The sequence below is a fragment of the Protopterus annectens genome, chromosome 11.part0, assembly GCF_019279795.1.
Source record: "Protopterus annectens isolate FY-2018-M chromosome 11.part0, PAN1.0, whole genome shotgun sequence".
NCBI lineage: Eukaryota > Metazoa > Chordata > Ceratodontiformes > Protopteridae > Protopterus > Protopterus annectens.
The window spans coordinates 659070559-659087982 of NC_056745.1; the positions used below are offsets into that span (position 1 = coordinate 659070559).

The 17424-nt window shown below is 41.9% G+C and overlaps 1 protein-coding gene across 1 annotated transcript in view; it reads right to left on the bottom strand.

The window, feature by feature from the left end:
• DNM1L (dynamin 1 like) overlaps nucleotides 1–17424 on the bottom strand; it is a 1168830-nt gene that overhangs the window by 817872 nt on the left and 333534 nt on the right. The window contains exon 5 of the mRNA XM_044088102.1: nucleotides 17007–17213. Coding sequence (XP_043944037.1) covers nucleotides 17007–17213 — 207 coding nt within the window. The remainder of the gene's footprint in view (nucleotides 1–17006; nucleotides 17214–17424) is intronic.

Genomic DNA, 17424 nt, shown 5'->3' on the forward strand with positions numbered 1-17424 from the left:
TCCCTGACGTCAGTGCGACAGGGGTATAAAAGAACCAGCCGACGCCATTTTCTTCAGTTTTTCTTGCCCCATATGTCAGGTGCCCCCAGAAGGAAGGCAATACATAAATTTGTGTAATAAAGCAATGCCATATAATCAAAATACAGTAGTGCAAGCAAATACACCATAAATGAATACCCCAATCAGGTTGTATGAGGAGGTGTTAGCCAATAGGCCTGTCCCAAGAGGGGAAGGAGGGAGGGAAACCTGGACTGCAGCTGTATTAGCATTCGAACATCTACATTTATGGTAGGTACAAAACTGTACTATGTTCATCGTGCATACAGCTGCAGTCATAACAGATGGGTAGAATCCCAAAGCTAAGAAAGGGGTGGTAGGCACTAGGAGGAACCAGGATGCCCTGCAAGACTGCAGTGGCAAAGCCTGCTCTAGATTTGGAGTATAATGGAAGGTGGTAGTGTTTGGAGAAGGTATGCACAGAACTCCAAGTGGCTGCTTCTAAAATATCTTTGGTAGGAACTTCTCTGAGGAAAGCTGCAGAGGTAGCCGTGGCCCTTGTGGAGTGAGATCTGATGCCTGTAGGTACAGTTTTGCTATGAAAAGAATAACAAAAGCGTACGCAGTGGGCTATCCATTTTGAGATTGTCTGTTTGGAAATTGGCTTCCCTTGAGCTCCTATAGCATAGGACACAAAGAGCTGTTCTGATTTTCTGAAAGGCTTTGTTCTGTCCAAATAATAACGCAGTTGTCTGTGGATGTCCAAGGAATGTAGTAATCTCTCCCCTTTGTTTTGAGGATTAGGATAAAAGGTAGGTAAGTGTATAGCCTGATTCAAAGCTACCCTGGATACCACTTTTGGCATAAAGGACGGGTTGGTTCGTAAGGAAACTCTGTCCTGATGGAAGATGATAAAAGGCTGCACAGCCATGAGGGCTTGTAGTTCTGATACCCTACGTGCTGAGGTAATAGCCAGAAGGAAAGGTGTTTTCCAGGACAAATATTGCAAATCTGTTGAGGCAGCTGGCTCAAAAGGAGGCAAGGTCAGTTTTTCTACAATGAAATTGAGATCCCAAGCAGGTATTGGTTGTTTCCTTGGGGGTTTTATATTCTTAGCCCCTCTGAGGAACTGTCTTAAGAGGGTGTGAGAGAATAAAGGTGGATCAGTGTTGTATTCTGCAGAAATGGCTGAGGCATGGATTTTGATGGAGGAGAATGAAAGTCCACTGCTTAGCAGCTCAGCTAGATACTGTAATATTTGAGGTAAATCCAGTTTTCTAGGATTCTGGCCCTTTTTCTCATTCCAGGCACAAAACCGCTTCCATTTTGCGGAGTAAGCTTTTCTAGCAGACGGCCTTCTGGCCTCCAAAATGACATCCTGCACCTCCTTGGAGAGTAGGGTCTGTTGTGATGTTAAGGAATCTTCCATGCAGCCAGATTGAGTGTTTTCAGCTGACTGTGAAGAGGTTTGAAGCTGTGCTGAGTCAGAAGAAGAGGCATTAGAGGCAGGGTCCATGGTGGGGAATGCGTTAGGCTCCTCAGGAGTGGGTACCAGTGTTGTCTTGGCCAGTCTGGAGCAATGAGAATCATCTTTGGTCTGTCTGCTCTGGTTTTTAATAGAACTTTGGGCAGCAGAGGAAGAGGTGGGAAGGCATAAACTGTCATTGTTGTCCAACTGACAGAGAGAGCGTCCACTCTCCAGGCCTTTGGATGAAAAATCCTTGAGCAGAATTTTGTCAATTGGTGATTTTTGTGGGAGGCAAAGAGATCTATGTCTGGCCTTCCCCATGCTTGAATTATCTCTGTAAAAACTTGAGGATGCAACTTCCATTCATGTGGATCTGTCATATTTCTGCTTAGGTTGTCTGCCAGTGTGTTTTCCTTGCCTGGCAAGTACTGTGCTTGAAGTTCGATTTGTAAGTCCAGAGCCATGTTCCAAAGTGACATAGCCAGCCTGCATAGGGGGTATGAATGGGTTCCTCCCTGTTTGTTTATGTACCACATTACTGTGGTGTTGTCTGTCCTTATCAATAGTTGACCTGGATGCAGAAGGTCTTTAAAAGCTATAATAGCATTTATTACTGCTAGCATTTCCTTTTGATTGATGTGAAGGTGATTTTCTTTTTGGGACCATTTGCCCTGAATGCACCGATCTGTCATGTGCGCCCCCCAGGCGTAGTCTGAGGCGTCTGTTGTGATGACTTGATTTGCTTGAGGCTTGCTGAATGGGAGACCTGTGTTTGTTTGGCATGCTTGAGCCCACCACAGAAATTCCTTTTGAAGACATGGAATTAGTGGTATTATTGTTTCCAAATTGTGGCTGTGTTGAGACCATAGGTTTTTCAGGTACAACTGAAGTTTCCTCATATGCAACTTTGCACATGGGATTAGTAGGATGCAAGATGCCATGAATCCCAGAGCCTGCAGGATTTTCCTTGCAGTCAGCCTGGTGAAATTTGCTAGTGTTCTGAAGTATTGAGTTAGTTGCCCCTACTTCTCTGGCATGAGGTAGGCCATCTGGGTGTTTGTGTCCAAGTTGGCACCCAGGAAAATTATTTTCCGAGAGGGTGTTAGCCTTGATTTCTTTTTGTTGACTGTGTATCCCAGAGAATTCAACAACATTATTACATAAGCCAGATGTTTCAGAAGTATGTGCTTGCTGTCCGCTTGGATCAGGCAGTCGTCCAAATAGGGGTATATTTGTATCCCTTGAAGTCTGCAGTAGGCAATTACTGATGCCAGGCATTTCGTGAATACTCTGGGCGCAGTAGATAAGCCAAAGGGCAATGCAGAAAATTGATAATGGGTTGAACCTGCAAGAAATCTGAGGTATCTTCTGCAATTTTGTCTGATTGGGACATGCAGGTATGCCTCCTTGAGGTCCAATGTTACCAGCCAAGACTCCTTGCCCAGCATGGGAAGAAGCTGCTGCAAAGTGAGCATCTTGAATTTTGGTACGAGTAAAAATGTGTTTAGGATGGATATGTCCAAAATAGGTCTCCAATCTTTTCCCTTCCTTGGTACCAGGAATAGTCTGGAATAAAAACCTTGACCTTGTTCGTGAGTAGGTACCTCTTGAATAGCTTTCATGTCCACGAGATCTGAAATTTGTCTTTGTGCCTCTGCCCTTTGATTGTGTGGCAGGTTTGGCATGCCTCTCATTTTTGGAAGGGTGTGAAAATGGAATCTGTAGCCTCTGTTTATAATGTCCAGGATCCATTTGTCTTTTGTGACAATATGCCATTTTTTGAAAATAATGCCAGTTTTCCGCCTAAGGGTGCTGCCATTTGAGCCTTGCTTGGCATGCAAAGGGGAAAGTCATTGGGCTTGCTTTCTGAATGGCTGCGAACTATCCTCACCACCTCTTTGTTTAGGAGCTTGCCATTGTCTGCCTCTAAACGATCCTTGGGATTGCCCTCTGCCCCTCGGGCACCTGTATCTACCTCTTTGGGGTCTGTCCGTGGCTGGAAAGGACCAATTTTTGGAAGGCCAATTTCTACTGAAACGTGGGGGTTGTACCTGTAGAAAATCTTTCACTGTTTGCATTGATTTAGCCTTTTCCTCCATTTTCTTTAATACCTCCTCAGCATTAGCACCAAATAATACATCCTTTTGTAGAGGAGCATCTAGTAATTTAGCTTGAGCCAGGCATGTCTACGTATGACTGATCCTGTAACAGCAGCTCTACATGAGGCCTCTAGAGCATCAAAACCACATTGCAAGGTATGTTTACCCACTTGTTCTGCACTATGCATCAAATCCTGCAACTCCTTCAAGTCTGGTTGTTCAGGTTGTGACATTTTACTTCTCAATTGTGATAACAGAAACTGTTGGTACTTTAGCATATGGAACTGGCAGTTTAATGCCCTCATGGTTAAGGTGGCCGAGGTATATACCTTTTTTCCCCCACCTTTCTAAGGATCTGGAATCTCTCTCGGAAGGTAACGGATTTTTAGTAGTGGAGGCCTTTATTCCCTTGGGGCCCTGTGAGTTAGTTTCTGGGTCAGCCGCATGTCTTTTGTATAGAAATTGGTGTGAGTCAGGAACCCGGTAGTACCTGTCAGGCTTGACTGGGTCTGGAGGTAAAGAATCCGGGTTAAGGCAGGCCTCCGAGTACACATCATCTAGTATGTCCAAGACAGGAGGTATAGCCAGAGGCCTGTGCTGAGGTAGCAAGAGAAAATCCCTAAGCCTTTTCTTGGAATCTGAGTACTCTTGGCCTTCCCAGTGGAAGTGTTCCCTTAAGGTATGCAAGGTTTCCCCAAATGAGTAATCCTCTGGGGGGGATACAGAGGGAATGGACTCCTCTGCATCAGAATCTTCAAAAGGGGAGTAAGAAAGTTCCTGTTCATCAGAGTGTTCTGATATAATGGAGGCCTGATCAGAGGAGGGGGATTCTTCCTCCACTCTGGGCCTTTTGTCCGGGGGGGGGTTGAGAACCCCTGATGAGAGTAATTAAATCCTCAGCCATTTTAAGCATCTGTTTTTTAGGCATGGGGCCTGGAGATGGGCCCTGTGTAACTTGTCTCTTAGAATGCATGGCTGCTTTAGACTTAGTGAAACCCTTGATGGAAAAAGAAGAGGAAGGTCTGAAGACACCTTGAGAGGAGGCAGACCTGTCTACATTTTGAGATTCACCACCAAGAGTGGCTTCGGTATCTGTAGTCGGGGTGTGGGCCGAGGAGCCTGCGACCTCGGGCACAGAAGACACCGCCAAAGAAGTGTCGTCGGTAGTCAGGGGCTGCGTAGGCGCCTCGCTGAGAACCGGACCACCTGTAGTAGGCTTCGGCGTGGTGTCGGTAGAGGCCGTGGACCTCGTGTGTCGGTCCTTATCTTTGCGCTTTTTAGACAAAACTGGAGTCGGAGTATCCGACGACATAATATAGTTAAATTTTTTGCCAAAATAATGCTGGGCGAACTCCGCCCAACGCTTAATGGTGCGTTTGTTGAATGTAGCACAAAAACGACAGACCGAGACGTCGTGGTCTGGGCCTAAACAAGGAATACAGAGGGAATGAAAATCCTTATGCGGTATTTGCTTCCCACATGAAATACAATTATTAACTTTGTCTGACATCGGTCTGAGGCAAGAAAAGTTTCCCCAACTGGGTACTTAGCTTTCAAGAAGACTTCGGTTGCAAAATTTTCGTAATTTCACGAGCTGGCCGACCGGCACCTGTGAACTGCTTCTGCTTCGGGCACCACACGGCAAGAAAGACTGAAGAAAATGGGGTTGGCTGGTTCTTTTATACCCCTGTCGCACTGACGTCAGGGAAGAAGCGACGACAACTGACACCGGACCTAGACTTTGGAATTCAGCCGACCGAGGACCCGCCTGACGGCAGGAGAACCCATCTGTTATGACTGCAGCTGTATGCACGATTAACATCTGTACTGATTTTCGCAGAATGCCCAGATTTTTGCCTCACATTTTTGGTCAGTTTTTCATAAAATTGTGGTTTTCTGGCAAATCATTAAAGACTGAAGTTAGAAACTAATGACAGACATTTCAGTTTCAGACTTCATACCTTTAAACATTCATGCTAATGCAAAACCTGTTATTCTATCAACTTTCTAAATTTGTAATGGCAATAGTTAAAAAAAAAACTGTCCCTAATTTTGGGCCTTTGTCCCATTTTTATTTATGGCTTTGTCCAGATTTCTTGATCTACTAGGCTGAGAGATATGACTAGCATCAGTTAATGTACTCCCTACCCACACCAGGCCAGAAATAAGCTAAGTGTAAATAGTGCAGATGATTTAAATGAAGAAAAAAAAAAAAAAAGACAAAACCTCAGAAAATCAGCAAAATTAGTGAAACAACTCTAAGTCTTCTTCTTCTTCTTTTGGCTTTTCCCGATTACGGGTCATCACGGCAGATCACCTGTCTGCTCATGATTTGCAGTGGAGATTTACGGTTCCACGGAAGGCACACACACGTACACATTCATGCTTAGGGCCAATTTAGAGTATCCAACCCACCTACAGCATGTCTTTGGGATGTGGGAGGAAATAGGAGCACCAGGAGGAAACCCACACGACCACAGTGATGACATGCAGACTCCACACAGAAGGCACCCCAGCCAAGGATTGAACCGGAGAGCCTCTTGCTTTGAGGCAGCAATGCTAACTGCTGCACCACCGCGGCCATGAAACAACTTTAAGTGTAGTATGAAAATGCAAAATAAAAAAACAAAAAAAAAACTTCCCTGAGTTACTGTGGTATATCAAATATTCAGAACAACTTTACAACTTCTCAGGCTGAAGTAAACAAAAGCAGCTTTCTGGAGTCCTTCTTACAATAAAATAGGAAAAGATGCCTAATCTCAGTGTTTAACAAAAATAAAAAGTAAAAGACCAATGGACCAATATAAGGCAACTATACATTTGACGAGTTAGTATTTGGCTACCCAAAACTAGCAGCAATTACTAGCTTTACCCTTGCATGCTTCTCAATATTTTAGTATGCAAGTCTCTCACTTTTACACATTTTGCTTTTGTAGGCTGTTTTATCTCAATAGGCTGTAATATTACGGCACACAAATCCTTCATTTATACAAATGCCATTGCTGCATGCTGCAACTCAGCATTCAAGTTCCTTCACTTTCCTGGTTCTGCTCCTACAAACTGCTCTATTACAGGGGTATGTGCTTTTGAATCCAACTGTTTCCCTGTTCTTCTTACTGCACTGAAGCTAAGAATGGGTGTAACTGTTTCCCTGTTCTTCTTACTGCACTGAAGCTAAGAATGGGTGTAACTGTTTCCCTGTTCTTCTTACTGCACTGAAGCTAAGAATGGGTGTAACTGTTTCCCTGTTCTTACTGCACTGAAGCTAAGAATGGGTGTAACTGTTTCCCTGTTCTTACTGCACTGAAGCTAAGAATGGGTGTAACTGTTTCCCTGTTCTTACTGCACTGAAGCTAAGAATGGGTGTAACTGTTTCCCTGTTCTTACTGCACTGAAGCTAAGAATGGGCGTAACTGTTTCCCTGTTCTTACTGCACTGAAGCTAAGAATTGGTGTTTCTTATAATCTGTAAGATTGCCTCCTTCCCATCTAGGTTATGTGTGTCTTGCTGATTTTCTTTTTTCCTTACTACTTTCTATAACCATTTGCTGCCAACAATTCTAATGGATCTAACAGTGTTTCTTGAGAGCTGGTGTTATCCCATGATAAGGTTCAGCACTTCAGAACTATGCACTAGTCTAGCTCATGTTTTCAGTAACAGTCTTTCTTAACTGCTCCCATTTTTGGTGTGAGTCTATAGATCTGGATTTATACCAGTTTACCCTAAGAGAATCTTCTTTACAACCTCTTCACAGGTCATACACAGAGTTTCAAATGAAGGACAATCTGTTGTTACTATCTCATGTTCTACAACAGAAACCATACCAACAGGTGCTGAAGCATTTCCAAAAATGGCTTGTATGCCAGCATACTACCATATGAACTTTGCAACTGGCTCATTAATATCCACTTACTAAGATATTTTACATGCATTGATTTATCTGCTTCCTGGGTCTAACAGTCCCCCCCCCTTACTATACTCCCATTTACATTACATTAATTTCTCACAGGTCTAGGCTTAGCAGTGCATGTGGCACTATTTGCCACACATTTAATGAATACAGTCTTAGCATAACCAACTGCCCTATTCTTGCACACATATACCCCTTTTTATTAAACTGGAAACCACTTAGTTCACTAGGTGTCTCATTACCAATCAGTGTAATACAGGCTTTGTACTTTTTGTAGCCAGGTTTATACAGTGCACTGGTTCTTAAATTATGTCAAAACAAAATGCTTAACATTATTTTTTAACATATCATTGGCCCACTAGGAAACAGGTTGTTTCACAGTCTTTTTCTGCTGCATGTTTAACAGCTATAAACCCATGAAGAGACCAAAGCAGAATGAAACTATTTCCACTGGCTTGTCACAGTTGCACATCAAGGGTAGAAACAGTTCAGTTAATAGTACAGTTGCAACACTAACTTCCAGCAACAGGATCATACAGTGTCTCTCCATCCACAGTGGGGGCAATGGAGAGAGAGAGACTTCTCAGCACAAATTCCCAACATCAGGAATATGCAATTGCACTAAAAGAATTTTCAGCATTATAGCTGCATTCTTTCCACAAACAGAAGTTAGTACTCCCAGGCCACAAGTGAGGATGAGAATGCCTGTCTTGGTGGGACAAGAAGGAAACAAAAATATTTGGCATCCCCAGCAGAGACCAGGAAAACAATTGGGGGAATGCTGCGTAAGTGGTAGTGGGGTGCTGTACTGTAGAAGTGAGTGGTTGTTCAGACTTGACCCCCATTGCACCTCCCACCCTCATGATGTTTCTGGGCTCTCAGAGGGCAGGTAGAAAATGTTTAAACACCCCTGCTCAGACACCTCAGTCACTTCGCTAGCTCAGCAAGTCTGACAGCAGATCGGAAAGACTGGAAGCCGAGGGGATTGAAGACAGAAACTGGCATCAGCCAAAGGTAAACTGTAGCCTAGCACAAGAAATTTGCAGTTTCTGTTTGAAAGTCTGAAAAGCAACAAAGTCTTCAGCATTTCTATACATTCCAAAGCTTACTCATAAACACCACAAGATTATCAACCAATCAGCATGATGTAAACCAAATTAATTTATCAAATTACTGAGAAATACACATGTATGTTATTAAAGCAATGTAATAGTTGTGTTCATATGGCATGATGTCATCTAAATGCAATTTAAGGTTTGCTGACTGTTACCATACAACTATTAGTTTAGGATACAAATCACAAAGGACTCTGTATCTTCATCCTGACAGGATACACAGCACAAAGGACTTTAAACACTGGTGTTCTTATATAGCAACAAACTTTTCAGAATGCGGGCATGGACAGAACTCATAGTCAGATTCCACAGTGCAGTCTGACAAGCTGAAGTGAAGATGAAGCAACATTAATCATACCTTTTCATATGTCAGTGACGTGTGATGAAACAGCAGAATAGGCATGACTAGCCAATTGCATTCATGATGCAACGGCACTGGTTCAACAACAGTGCAACTTGTACATCCATGAAGTATGGGTTAAACATTATTTGTGCCTAGGCATGCTTTCTTTCTAAGACCACTGACATTAGCTGATGAGAGGTTTATATCACTGGAATTGCATAAAGTTTTGGGATGTATCCCAGCCTCCAAGTCTAACAAGTCAATTGTAAAAATAACTTTACTAAGGATTCTAGTAAAGTGTATTATTTTTTACAAGTTCAAGCAAAAAAGAAGTTATGTACTTACCATAATGTTCAATTTGTGTTATCCATTTTCATTCTTTCTCAACTTATGGGCTCGGCTCTGATTCAGCCATTGCAAAAGCTCGTGGCAACCAAAAAACTCTTGAGCTTTTCCCGTACCCATAATGCACCAAACCCTAAGTACCTCGGATCTTGTTTGCTGATTTTACCAGAAAGTAAATTATTATTATGTATTAGATACAGAAAGAAGCCATATCTGGATATCAAAAAACTCATTCTTCCAGATGTTTGTAAATATAATAATAATAAGACTGGGGTTGGTGGGCAGGCATTTGAGGAATAACGAAAATGGACAACAGAGATGGAACGTTATGGTAAGTATATAACTTCTTTATCTGATGATGTCATCTTCAACTGATGGGACAGAGTCTACAGCTACCTATAAACCTGGGAGGACTCTAAGGAAGGATATTCCTGAGCACAGTTGAACCAAATGATGTTTACCTCTGGAGACCAGATCCAATTTGTAATGAGTAACAAAGGTATGGGAAGTAGCCCAAGTAACTGCTGTGCATATGCCATCCATGGATGACCTGGAAACAAAGACTGAAGGCATTGCTATGAATCTAGTTGAATGAGCTTGTGCTGTTTGTGGTAAGGTAACACCTATTTTTTTTTTTATATAAATAAATGTGATACAGTCATTTGACTAAGTTACTTTGGCAACAGAATTTCCCAATTTCAAGTCTGCAAAGGAAACAAACAATTGGTCTGTTTTTCCTGATCTCTCTTGTTTTATGCAGGTAAAAACTTAATTTTTCTGTGAACATCCAGTAAATGTAACATGTGTTCACCTTTGTTAGTAAATTGGGGGAAGGCAAAATAATGGACTGATTGATACTGGATTCTGACACCACCTTGGGAAGAAAGGATGCATTGGTTCGTAATGTAACTCTATCCTTGTAAAATCAAGTATGGAGGTTTTGAAGACAATGCTTGAATTTCAGAAATTCATCCAGCAGATGTAATGGCTACTAGAAAAACTTGTTTTCCAAGTTCACACTTAGCTGGTTCAAAGGGGGAATGTAGAAGTGCCTGCAGTACCAGACTGAAGTCCCATGGGACAGTAGGGTCTTAAAAGTAGAGTGCCTTGGAAGAAGACTCTGCACAACTTATGAAAGGCTAGTGAGGAACCCTCAAATCCAATGTAAACATTTGATATCGCTGCTAAATGAACTTTAATGGTTGAGGAACTAGCTCCTTCTGGGCCAAAAATTCAAAGATGTTATGTATCGGAGCTGAAAAAAGTTCAACATGATTTTGTTGTGCCCAATAGACATATCTTTTCCATGTACTGGAATAGAGTTTATGTGTTGAATGTTTATGTGAAGATAAAATTATATATTGGACAGGGGAAGACAGCATAGGTTGTCTGGCTATTAATGGAATTGGAGAAGGCAGGCCATCCACCTGAGGTTTGATATGTCTGGATGGATCATGACTGTCAAGTGAGACAGGAGGTCTGGAATTAGATCCAGAACACAAGGTTGGTGAAGTAAGTTAGGCCAAAGGAAGGGGAAACAAATCTGTTGAGGCCAGTCAGGTGCAATGAAGATGACTCTGCTCTTCAACATGGCCACTTTCTGTAGGAATTTCAGAATCAGCGGAATTGGAGGATAGACGTATAGCAGACTGGGGGGGGGGGGTCAATCAAAGTACAGCATCCCTCAATGATTCCCCCTGTGGGGGATTAGGGCAAATTAGCTGCTACATTTGTTGTTTAGGGGAGATAGGAGAGAAGCAAAAAGATCAAGGCAAGGCTGGCCCCACTGACGAGAATTTTTTTCAGTCACATTCTTGTTGAGAGACCACTCATGAAGTAGAAGAATACACTTGCTCAGCTTGTCTGCTGTCATGTTGGACTTCCCTGGAATGTGTGTTACAATGAGAAAGTGCTAGGATGAGTTTGCCCATTGCCACACTATGAGTGCTTCTCAACACAAGGGGCAAGATCTGATCCTTTCTTGTTTGCTGATGTGCCAAACTACTGACATATTGTCTGTCTGAATTGCAATCATCCCTGAAGAGAGAGCATTCTGAAGGGCCTGCAACACCAAAAGCATGGTTCTCATCTCTAGGACATTGATATACAAATTGGCCTCTTCAGGGGGATCAAGTGCCTTTGACTGTTTTTCCCAGAAAGTGTCCCTCCCACCCCAAATGGGAAGCATCCGTGGTCACTATGACCTTGGGCTGAGGGAGAACGAACTTGTAGAATCTGATCTGACTGAATTTAATACCTGAGAGCTGTCTTTTATATGTGAGTAATTCGTATCAGAGTTGACATGGGTTGGTAAAGTTTCAACCACTGTGTTGCTAGCATCCACTGTAAAATCCTCATGTAAAATCTGTTTAAAGGTACTGGTGTTACTGCCGAGGACATTGATCTTAGAGCTTGAAGGACCAAGCGGGCCGAAATCTTGGTCCTGCAGATTATTTTTCTGACCTGTGATCTTTTAGTTTGAACTCTTGAGGGAGGCAGTGAAACTATCATAGACTTTGTGTTGAACAGTGCTCCCTATGAATTCCAAATTCTGAGTTGGTTCCAGTTGAGGCTTGTTGAAGTTTATGGTTATCCTCAAATCAGAACACATCTGGAGAACCTAATCTCTTGCCCTTAATAACTGATGCTTGGTTAGGGCAGTAATGAGCCAGTCATCTGGATATGGAAACATCCAGAATTCTTGCACCCTGGGGGTATAGTAAGACCAAAGGGCAGAGCTCTGAACTGGTAATGACTGGCTCCCAGACAGAAGTGTAAGTACCTTATGGATTGGCTGTTCATCTTTTTGTGATAGTACGCATCCTGAAGGTCTGTTGAACACACACACACAGTCGTCCTTGCCCAGAAAAAGAGGGAAAGGAGTGAAGCGTGATCATATGAAATTTGGTGTATTGAACTGACTCATTTAAGTTACTGAGATCCAAACTGGTCACCATTCTCCTGTTTTCTTTGGCACTAAAAAGAACCTTGAGTATGTTCTGGATTCTATCTGGTCTGGCGGGACTTCTTGTATGACTCTTTTTCCTAGCAGCTTTTGTGTTTAAATTGCTGCTTGTTCCCTTTGACTAGGTGGAACACTGGGGATTCTTCATGAATTTGGAGGTGGAAGGGAAAAGGTTATATAATCTCCTGAAATAATACTCTGCACTCAAGTATCTTTTGTTGTGTCTAGCTAGGCTCTCTGGTGAAAGGATAAGTGAACCTGGATTGCCTCTGGTGGTGGATAATCGGGCCTCCTTTCAGGAGCGCTGGTAAGGTTTGTCAAAGAAAGAATCTCTGGCCCCCTGGTTTTGTGGGCCACCTCTGCTGTGGGGGCAGCATCAACCATTGGAGTTCCCTCCTCTGCCCCGGGAAAACTTTCTCCATGTGTTTCCTGGAAAGGACCCATGGATTTCTTGAACCACATCTTCCGACCAGCTAGTTTATTCTTAGGAATGGATCTTTGAAGGGTAAAAAAAAGTACACCCGTGGCAGAAAGAGTCTTTCCATCCTTCTCACATCTGGATAATGTATCCTTTACCTTAGGGCCAAACAATGCAGTGCCGTTAAAGGCGGCACTGATGAAGAACGACTTGAAGGGTCTGCAAAATCACATAAGCGCATCCAGGCATGTCTCCTGTTGGCAATGGCTGAACCTGCTGCCCTTGAGGTTCCTTCAGCTAAATGAAAAACGAGCCTCATGGAAGAATTTGAAATGGATTGAAGGGTAGCCAACAGAAACGTCACAGATGACTGAACATCTGTAGAAACAGATCCTGATAAGATACTTGATAGCTCCTTAATCAAATACCTTTGTAATCTTGTAAAATGTGCCAAGTAATTCAGTGACTTTAAGGTGAAGGTCGACGAAGCATAGACATGCTTCTCAAATCTGTCTTTTGCCCTAGACTTCCTGTTACGGGGATGAACAATGGAACTTGTCCTCGACAAGTTCCTTTTTATTTGCCATCACCATGACCATGTCATCAACAGGCACACTTTTACCCCAAAACTACTTATCCAAAGGCGGTGCCATAATGTTGTCCAGTCTCCTAGGTATTGGTTCAGCTGTGTCATGTTCCCTCCATGCCTGCCAAGAGACTGACTAAATAAGCTCATCAGCAGGTAGAGTAACCTAGAAGGTAGACGGGCCAGTACCAAAAGCCTTCAGGAATACAGACTCCTCAGATGAAGGGTTGCTGGGCATCCAGCCACTTCTCTTCTTTAGGATCTCGAGGATGTCTTCAAATGAAACATCTTCAGGAGGTGACCGAGGGGACCCTGCACCTTCATCGAAGTCTGTATCTTCAGTGAATGACTCCTCTGGGGAGCCCAAGAGCTTCCTCTTACACGTCTTCTTCTGAGGGACATTCTCAGTGGGATGCTTTGGAGAGGTATTGGAAGAAATCGAGATACCTTTTTGGGAAGCCTGAGGGTCTCGGACTGGCTGTCCCTGTGGTAAACAGTGATGAAGCTCTGAGCACAGAGACATCAAGGTAGAAGGCTTAGGATCCAAGGGGGTTGGATCGGTCCATTCTGCCAAGGCAGAGAAAACACTCTTCACAGTCTTGAAGGAGGCAGACTACACTGGAGAAAGGGAAGAACTTAGATCTGAAAAGACAAGCTTTGGGACTGTTGTCTTCTCCCACACCAAAGGCAATTTCCCTGAGGTGGAAGCAGGAGCTGAACTATTCAGTGCAAAGTCTCTGAGGTGCAAAGACAGCTCCTAGTGTTTCGGAGTCTACTCCAACACCTCAGATCCAACAGGGAAACTTTGGCTCTGGGAGGTCTCTAGATCCAACTGAATCAGAGTACTCACAATAAGCTTTGGATCCGAAGATATTACGCTCTTTGGATCTGAGCCAGATGGCTTGGATCCAGGAACTCAGACAGTTGAAGGAGTCAGAGAAGGAACTTGTAGTGGGGGTGTAGCAGAATAATGGACCTCCTATCCTGAAGGGGTAGGAGCTGCTAAGACACCCATCTGACTGCACTGAGATAATCTTCCTCACCTCTCTTTCCACATCTTCCTTTCTCAAACTCCGGAAGAATGAGTGGAGATAATAGAGGAGGACCTGGGTTGCTGTATGAAAGGTGAAGGCACCCTTGATGGTACTGGATCCACTGAAGGTGAATATCTAATTCTAGGTAGTAAAACAACACTGGATCCGGTAGGGCTGGAAGCAGCTGGATCTGATGCTTTTTTCATCTGAGCTGAGGAAATTGGGTCCAGTAATTTTTTTTCTTTTTTTGGATCTGATGGTGTGGCAGATCTTTCTTAGTCCTTTTTTTGGACAGCTCCGAAACTGTAGATGCTGTAGAAGGCTTTGGAGAAGAAGATTTTGATTGGTTCCTGATAAAGCTTCTCCAAAGGCTGATGGAAGTAACCCCTTTAAGATCAGTTTGTTCTTTCTTTCAACAAGAGCCCTGGGGTTAAACCCATAACATATGAAGCAATCGTCCTGAAGATGCAAGGGATGTAAGCAGCGCACACAAACAAACACACACACACACACACACACACACACACACACACACACACACACACACACACACACACACACACACACACACAGTGTGGGCCAATCAGGCATGGGAAGCTTGTGCCCACACTTAACACATTTTTTAAATCCTGTAGGGCCTTTTTTCTGCCATTACTGACAACTGACAATCTCAGCCAAACTAAGAGAAAAAATATAACAATTTAAGCAATAACTGAATTTTTTTTAAAGGGCAGTAAAGAAGAAAAAGAAAAGAACTACCAAAAATGGTATTAAAGAGTAAAATGACACCACGTGTAGAGATAAATACTAACAATAGTATTCAAGAGATATTACTGTATGGAAGTTGTAAAAAGGAGAACATACTAACAATACTACTTTAGAAGTGTACAAACTGTACAAAAAGGCAAGGGACAGACAAAAAGCTTTGAATATTAGCTAAAATATAAAAAGAAAGAAATTATTTAAATTTCAGAATTATAATACTTATCTGCTAGAGAGCTAATGTCAACCATGTCTTTCATGTAAAGTGGAAAATGAGATCTGAGGTACTTAGGGTTGGTGCATTATGGGTAAGGGAAAAGCTTAAAGTTTGAGAGTTTTTTGGTTGCCACATACTTTAGTAATGGCTGAGTCAGACCTGAGGATCAGACACGAACCCATTAGTTGAGGACAGAATGAAAACTGACAATATCAGATTCAATGATTACAGTGACAGCAGTGATTTTTTTTAAAATTCTGGGGTCTGATTTTTTTTCTTAAAACCACATATTTTATCCACTGTGAAATAAAAGCATTAAGTTTACAGTTTTTGCATCCTGATGATGGCAGATTCACATCAGCACTGATGACTGTACAATAAAAACTAATTAATATTCAAAAATGCACAGACGGCTAGGTTGTTCATCCATTTATGCTCATTGTAAATTTAGGATTACTCATATGGAAATAAGACCAGCATCTAAAGATAAAACAACAAACTGCTAATCTAAACTACAGAAAATAACAAACACTAAACGGGTTCCTATCAAGTAGTCGAACTTTTACAAGTTCGAACCTCATATGGTTGAGACCATAAGTTAAAATTTGTAAAAGTTCAAGCGTTTCAATGGAAATCTCCATAAGCGGAGATTTCCATTTTGTTCAATGGGGTTCGATCTCGGAGTTGGTATATTTAAGTAGCTTAAAACACTTTATTTTTTTTTCCGTTGGCTTTTTTTTATCCACAGACAAAGTTTTGTAACTTCGAACATAATGGTTCGAACATTACGTGTTCGAAGTTATAAGACTTTGACTATGTGATATAGACCCACACTAAACAATTAAATGGAAAGTCCATAAACCCATTCTTATCCCTAACACAAATAATAATTAAAAATATACTAAAAATCTGAAACTACAAAGGTGCGTACTCATTTCTGTGCAGTTACGGGAAACTAAATGACCACACCTTCCATTCCTACAACTGCAATGAAATGAGCAATGAAAACAATAAAGTAAGTTAAATAAATGCATACATACATAATAAAAAGCAAATTATAACAAATACAGCCTGAAAATCTTAGCCTGCAGAAAAGTTTGGTATCCATGGTGGACTGTACTTCAGAAAGACTATCAAAACATATAATTTATGGCCATTGCATTCTAAAGCACAGAGCCTTGTCTGCTAAAGTTCTAATGTTTAAAAAATAAACTTTTACTTGAATCAAAACTAGATATCTGTTCTCTAGACTCTTGCAACTCTCTGTAAAAGTTTACCTTTCAAACAGGACTACAACAAATCCTAAACTTCCCTTAACAGAAGTTGCAGTACTTTGATGCACTGCACAAGTGATGCCATGTACCCAGCCATTGTTATAAACACATAACACTAATCTATTCCTGGAGCTTGTATAGGTGTGAGTAGACAGAAAAGACACCAAGTGCTACTATGTAGCTATTTAGAAAAAGGTAAGAAACTTATTTTTCATGTAACATCACCTAGGATTCAGGTGCGGATAATGCAAGGTTCACCCATGGCTTGGTTTGTATGATCAGCCAGGCTTCATTCTTGTGATCAATTTATACCAACCATGGGTAATCCCTGCATTACCCACAGCTGAAGAAAAGTTATTGCTCAAGTGTGCTACACAATAGAAAAAAAAGTGCATTTTTCTTTGTTCCCAAGTCCATTCTTAGTTCTCCTTCCCAAAAGACACCAAAGTTTTTGGGGAAACAGTGATACTTACAACTCTGATGTTTCAATGTATTTTGCGGTCCCTTCTATAGTATTACAATATTCTGCAGCAAACTTTGTGATAAGCTGTAGTAGTGTTGCATTCTTGTCTTCCACTGGTTCTCCATAACTGTTAAGCAGAGTCTGGTACTGAGCAGCTAAAACGTTAATCCTGGTCTTCAGTTCGGGCAGACAGTCTCTAATATGATGCATTAACAATCTATTTGAGACAACAGAACAAAAATAAAGTGTGGTAAGACAACAGGCAAAACAAAAACATTGCAAACTCTTATGAAGAACAACTGTCACAACTAAATAAATATGAATATGTATAAGAATAGTTTTTATACAGAATTATGTTATATAACCTAGCTCAATGGAAATTAAAGTGAGTTTTTAGATCATGAAACACTACTTAGCAGTATGCAATA